General features: G+C 46.0%; 1 protein-coding gene across 1 annotated transcript in view; it reads left to right on the top strand.

Annotated features, from left to right (window-relative positions):
* The first annotated feature begins 3275 nt into the window (after window positions 1-3275).
* Window positions 3276-6990, top strand: part of WDFY2 (WD repeat and FYVE domain containing 2) — a 270430-nt gene continuing 266715 nt past the window's right edge. Inside the window, exon 1 of the mRNA XM_065730295.1 lies at window positions 3276-3447. Coding sequence (XP_065586367.1) covers window positions 3311-3447 — 137 coding nt within the window. The 5' untranslated portion in view covers window positions 3276-3310. The remainder of the gene's footprint in view (window positions 3448-6990) is intronic.

The raw sequence follows: 6990 nt of genomic DNA, 5'->3' as shown, positions 1-6990 counted from the left end.
CATAATTTTTAATTCTGTGCTTTTCATTAATGTTGAAAAAGAAGTGTATAAGCTTGCTTTTCTTGGCTTCCAATTTAGTTGCAAGACACAATCCTGGAAATATTTTAATTCATGCAAAGTTATGATAGAAAATGAAAAAATATAACTGCTAGGAAGCATCTGTAAGATTTCTTTTCTTGATTTTCTTTCCATTTATACATCAAAATGCTTTTCAATAATACCCTAATTTTGATTCTGTAAAGTTTTGAGTATAGCTACTCTAACTTGAAGTCTTTTTGTTTATTAGTTTATGTAGTTGTAGGAAAACTGTTTCTAAAATGTGAATCATTTTGTTTTGATGGATTATGTGTGAAAACATTCAAATCTTAGTAATTTCATCAATGTATTTTCCATCATAGCCATTCAGGCCATAGCCTGTCAAGGTGCAATGCAGGAGTAAGCTACTTTTAAGCTTACTCTGAGATCTTATTTCCTCTCTGCTTTCCCTTCCTTCTCTCCACAGCTTTCAAGTATCACTTTTTGTTCTCTCAGCCACTGCAAGACTGCTTTGCATGCAAGAATATGTCAAGCATACTTCCCTACCTTATCAGGGAGATTAGAACACTGACCTCAGATCTGAACACCTGATAAAGTGGTATACTAGACCTCAGGACACCATTAATTTTCTATTATTCAAGTGCATTTCTGATCTTGCTGGGGAAGTCACCATTAAAGATAATCTTTAAAATAATTCCTTAAGATTGTTATCTTCACTGACTACAAGCCCACTGGAACATCTCTTGCACTGTAGGTTGGCTTCCCTTTTGCTGTTTTTTTTTTTTTTTTTCAATGGGTAAATTATTATCAAAGATCAAACCTTTTATATAAAGCATAGATTTTGTTTCAGCATGTTGTTATTTGGCTTTCATCCAAATGCACGTACTTGGTAGCTGCCCTTCTGTATGGAGACTGTTGAATCATGGCCTGAACCACTAATTGATCACCTGAGGCAAGCACTGAGTCAGCTGCAGGAGCACAGGTGAAGACAATGCACCTGTGTGACCAGAAGGGGTGAAGTCTGCCTCCACCTCTCCTAGACCTCATTAAAGGGCTGACCACCACTGGGGAAGGATCTCTTTCTGGTGGCTGCTCCTTTTGGAGTTTTTTCATTGCAAGCCACAGGATATGGGTGCGCATTCCGTCTCTGTTTGATTATTCCCTTGCAGTGTGATAATCTTTATCCTTATACATCATGAGTACTGCGCTATTTGAACTGTTTATTCTGTTAGCTGTATGTTTGTTAACTATTCACCTTGAAAACTGCATTCAAAATGTGTACTTCAACAACTGTGTAATAGCCACTAAGAAAAGTTTCTCCTGCGCCTTTCTGGAAACAGGAGTTCAAAATAAGATGTGAATCAAGGACTACTTTTGATGTTTTCTTCCAGAAGAACAGTATCTCAAATCTTGAAGGATGAGTGTTGTGTCTGGAAATGTTTGAAGATATAGGAGAGGCAAGCTAAATAGGAAAATGTAGCACCAAAATAGGCAACTGACCCCCCCCCTCAAAAGAAAAAAAGAGAGAAATCCAGCTGATTTGGAATATGTATAGGACTTGCTTCTGGTCCTGTGAACCATGTCTCTGCTCATTACGACACTCCTTTTCCCCCTTACTCACTTCCTTAAGAGTCTGTTGGGCAAAAAGCACTGTATGACTCCCTGCAGTACATTGCCTTCAGCATACACTCAGACCCCCCCCCCCCCACCCACCCCCATATCTCTGAACAATGCATAGTGCTAAGTCTTGAATACAAACTGCAAAGGGAGCAGCCCTTGCCAGGTTTCTTCAGACCTCAGTTTTAGAAGATGTTTTTGAAGATATACATCCATTCTGAAAGCTTACATTATATCAACACCTTCAAAGAATACCTTGTGTATCATCTCAAGTAGTAAGGCAAGCATTTCTGGCTGTAGGTCCAGCCTAGAACTTGAGGGTCATCTGCAGAAGTAGGAGGCCTGGTCTGCATCTCTGCTTCTCTGGTACTAGTTCCCCTTCTATGAACTGTGAGAAAGGGATGTTATCTGATGTGATCATACATCCTCTGGGAAATAGCTTGAGATTGCAGATTCATTTCCTGCAAGCCATTATCTGTTGCCTACCAGACCTTTCCCCCTACAGTACACTTGTAAACTCCAAGTAGTTTAGTAAAGCAGAGCTTCAGTGCCTCTCTGATCCTGCAGATACCGCTTGTTTGTTTAGCGTAACACATTCAGTTTCCTAAACGTTAGCTGGAGTTCAATTTTCAGTTCTTCCTTTACTGAACTCGTAAGCTTGCTCAGTTTTTCTGAGGAGAGGCAGGAGTGCTGTTTTGTTGGCTTGGATTTTACTTTTTTTTGTCAGAAAACTGCCACTATTAATCTGTGAGTAAATTTATTACACTTGAAATCATAGAGTGGCTTAAGTTGGAAGGGGCCTTAAAGGTCATCTAGTCCCAACCCTGTGCTATGGGCAGTGCCACCCAGCAGCTCAGGCTGCCCAGGCCCCATCCAAGCTGGCCTTGAGTGCCTCCAGGGATGGGGCACCCACAGCTCCTCTGGGCAGCTGTGCCACAGCCTCACTGCCCTCTGAGTAAAGAATTTCTGCCTAATGGCTAAGCTAAGTCTCCCCTCTTTTCATTTAAAGCCATTCCTCCTTCTCCTATCACTATCAGACCATGTAAATATTCCCTTCCTCTCCTGCTTTATAAGCTCCCTTCGAGTGCTGGAAGGAAATAATGCTTTTCAGCCTGCAGATTGCTTCTGTAAGACTACAGCTCAGGCACCCCACATTGTTTTCCAGAGTTTATGATTTATGATGAAAGTTTCCCCTCGGCATGCACCTTAAGTGCTCTTCTGCTGACTTCTGCTTTAAGACCTCTTGGAAACACGAGTGAGAAGCAGCAGCGCGATGAAACACAGCCGGAGGAGTCCCGTTGCATTTCCTTTAGGGACGACCTCCGAAGGCGAACTTCTGCTTTCATCACACAAGAAGCCCTGCTTTACTGCGGACCCCGCCACAGCGAATTCGCGCGCGCAGCGCAGCCCCGCACTCACGCACACTTCAACGCACCCGCACCGCGCAGGCGGACCCGGCCCCTGGGGGCGCTGCGACGCGGCGGCGCCGCCGGCCGCCATTGCCCCCCGCCCCGCCTCCCGCTGCCGGCCCGGCACGCCCCTCGGGGGCCCGGCTGGGGGGCGGTGCCGCCGCCTTGGTTCCTGCTTCCCGGGAAGCCCGGGGATGCGCGGCGCTGCCCGGCACCCGCACGTCTGTCCTCCCGCAGCGGCGGCGCCCATGGCGGCGGAGCCGCAGCCCAAGGCGCTGACCCGCAAGCCCCTCCTGCTCAACAAAGTGGAGGGCTCGCAGGAGGTGGTGAACATGGCAGCGATCGTGCCCAAGGAGGACGGGGTCATCAGCGTCTCGGAGGACAGGTACCGGGCGCGGTGAGGCGGCTGCGGGCACGGCGCGGGGATTGCGGCTTGACCTTGCCGCGGGTCTGGGCTGAAGCAGCGCTTCCAGTTCGCCTTTCCCTTCTCCGTGTTTCTCGGTCATTGTTTAAAACGCCGTGTGTCTCGTTGATAAGATCTTGAGTTCAGTTCCGAGCTGCTGTGTTCGGGGCCCCTGAGCTGCGGGCTGAGCGTGTCCGAGGCTGCTCGGCGGCTCTCGGTGCTCTCCTGGGCATCAGCGTCTTGAGGAGCCGGCCTTGAACGCAGGAGCTTCTTTTTCTTACCGAACCCAAGGGTCATCTTGGACTGCTCCTCTCTGCCTGCCACCCTGCGGGGTGACTGCTGTTATTTCTCTGTTAGCTTTCCAAAATCTGTCAGCATCTCTCATCTTGTCACTGTCTTCCCTGTGCGTTAGTTTACAGCCAGTTGTAAGATATGTGAACCGTGCCAATCTGAGATGCTTTGAGCTCATCCAAGATGTGGTCTCCAAGTGCCTCATAGCAGGGGGAGAAGCGCTGCTTCAAACAAGTGCTCTGCAAAGGACGCTTGATGCAGACTTTTACAGCACTTTGTGGCCACAATTTTATTTTTTCTACATTTTTTACATATTTGTTTTGCAGCTGAACTCAGCCAAATCTTTATATTTGTAAGAAAGTGTTCCTGAAATGAATTTACTCTTGTACTCATCTCTCACTCAGTCTTTTCCCCTCCCTTAGTATCCAGTTCCTGCTGTTTTAGCAGGTATGGATTCCAGGGAGCAGCTTGGTGTTCCAAGTTGGTACTTCTTTGCAGAAGAAGGGAGAGGTCTGTACTTCATGAATACCAGAGATACTAGGTTCAAGAAAGCAGTGTTGAAGCAGAACTTGGGGAGTTTCTCACTCCAGAACTGACTGGTTCTGCAGGAGCACACCCCCTCTTCCTCCAACCTCCAACCCCTAACATAGGCCAGCTCAGCCCTGTTACTTCTGAACCCTGTGAACAACTCTGCTGCTGAATGTGCTGCCAGAAGCTCAGCTCAAGCTTTGCTGGTGGTACAGGGTAACTCCATCAAAGCAAGAGAGGCATGGTATTGCATCTGAAGGCTCTCAGGTTGTTTTGTTTAAAAGCACTACCGTGGGGCTGGGTTATGGGGTCTTGGAGGTGCTACAAGCTGTGATCATGCCTTTTATTTCTTCAGGCATTAAGATGTTCACTGATGGCTCTTTCTTTCAGTTCCCAAATTTGTTAGCATTTTTATTGTAATTAAAAGATTCAGAGACTAAAACTTTGGAAGGAATAGCAGTTTGGGAATCCAGCCTGGAGGCTTCCGGGTACCTAGGGCCAGAGCACAGTTTACCAAGCTCTCAACACCACTGCTTTTGGAGGTCCTTCCTGTTTGGACCTGCCTGCTGGTGTCAGTGTTAAGGCTGTTGTTTAATGGCCTTGGAATGTGAAGGTCTTTGAGAGATTCCTGGAAACTGCAAAGGCCAGTTGTGGAGATGTTATCTGTCTCTCAGGGAAATAAGTAAGTTTTGGCTGAGCTCACCAGCTTGTGATACATGTTGGTCGTATGGGAGAGATGCTCTGAAACTTTTGCTGAGGAGTAGTTTGAAGAACAGACTGTTCCTGGTGCTTGCTTTGGGCTGGGGAGGGCTGTCATCCTGGAGCACAGTGAAGACTGTTCTCTGTTTGGTAGCTAGTGGCTGAACACATTGATGGTGAGGCTATACTTTAACATACACAATGGCTAGACACTTCTTTAAGGAGTTCCTTAGTGAATCATACAGCTCTAAAACCATAAATCCTTCAAAGCAGGAGCTTGGCCTTCAGTCTGTATTCTGTGTGGTACCAGTGGTTTTATCTGGTTTTTAAAGACTGCGGAAGTGGTTTCAGCTATAGCTTGCAGACATAGCTGAGCATTATATAGCCCTGAATTGTTTTTGTTTGTAGCACATATTTTAAAGGAATAAAATGAAAACCAAGTAATAATGCAGAGTATGGGGGTTCTTTGTAAAGAAAGGCATAGATGGGATTAATGGAGACTGTCTGAACTTGACATAACCTGCACAGTTAGTTTCTTTTCAGTGTACATCATCTGTCTATGTATTTTCTCTTCTGGCTCCTAGTTGGAGTCACATTACTTACACAGTGCACGTTGTCTTCTGGTCTTAATTGCTTCTGCTGTAACCTTACTAGGGCAAAGTAGGTTGGGTCTGTATCTCTTTGCAGGATGGCTATGTTGGGATAAGATGTAATTTTATATTTTGTAAAGGAATTCACCTGTCTAGGCAGGTGAAGGTTAAACGAGCAGCAGCACTCATTACCCAAGAGTGTATATATCTATTGCAGGTGAACTACAGGGTGGAGATGAGCTTTCATCTGTGCTCTTTTCCTTGGCAGCAAATGGGTATAATTAACAGACACGTACATCCAAAGAGACACATACATCTTGAGGGATCCATAGCACTGAGGGCCCTCAGTTCTCCACATGGAACTAAATGGGATTTTCCTAATGTGCACAGCTGGCCCTAGGCTCTCACCAGCTGCCTCTGTTAAAAGCATGCACTGCCATTTCAAAACTGCTGTGTGTCCTTGTCTTTTGTCGACTTCAGAGGGAGCTGTGGGTGTTGGGCACTTCTGCAAAGTAGGTCACTGGCATGTCAAGTTGGGACATATCTCCTTTGTGCTCTGGAGATTTAGTATCGCTAATCTCACCTGAGCGTGGGGATGGGGTGGGAGAAGCATCCCGACTCACGCAGCTCTCGCTGCCAGCAAGGGCTTGTTGTTGCTGGCATGCTTTTGTGCTTCCTTAAGCCTGCCAGTGATGTGAGTGATAATTCAGATGGGTGTTGCTGTGCTGATGCAGTGCTGCTGTGCAGAGCTGGTGGGACAGGCTGGAGGCCACCAGCCTTCTTTTCATGGTACTACCAGCTGTGCTGTAGGGGAGAAAAGCTTAGAAGTATGCTCATGCAGACAGCTTTCCTGATAAATATGAACTCTGATCTGTGCCCTCCGAGGTATGCTAACTTCAATGCTACAGACCTTGAAAGCATCAGTGTTGCAGACAAGAGTTGTTTTCCTTAAAGTATTCATGGGAGGTTAAAGTTTTCATAGTTCACAATAGGAAACTGTCAAAACCCCTCTAGTTTAGTCTCAAAAACTACGTGCTCTGGTTTCCTAAAAGGAGACAAAATCCAGTAGAAAACTGTATGCCTTAGGAAATAGTTCTGTATTTTTTTTTAATAAGGGTTCCCTTATTAAACCTAACCTTGGTGTTTTCCACTCTCTTCTATCATCCCAAGTCCTTTTGTGCTGGGATGTCTTGGTTTCTTTGTGTGGATTGATGTTTGAGCGTAAGTGGCAGTGAGCCCCAGCTGTTGGTCATGTACATTCATATTGATGTCTTTGTCTCACGTAGAGAAAACTGTACAGAATTCTATTGCTTGGTTTGTTTTTCAGGTTGGGGGTTTTTAATGCAGATGTTGTTTTCTGGGGCTTGTCTTCTGGGCATGCTAAACAGCAGGGCTTTTAAGGGGTACAGAAGTGAGC

The sequence above is a fragment of the Cyrtonyx montezumae genome, unplaced genomic scaffold, assembly GCF_038088225.1.
Source record: "Cyrtonyx montezumae isolate F1298 unplaced genomic scaffold, pur_monq_1.0 scaffold_12, whole genome shotgun sequence".
NCBI lineage: Eukaryota > Metazoa > Chordata > Aves > Galliformes > Odontophoridae > Cyrtonyx > Cyrtonyx montezumae.
Note: the sequence above shows the minus strand (reverse complement) of the source record. Positions and strands in the feature narration are given on the sequence as shown.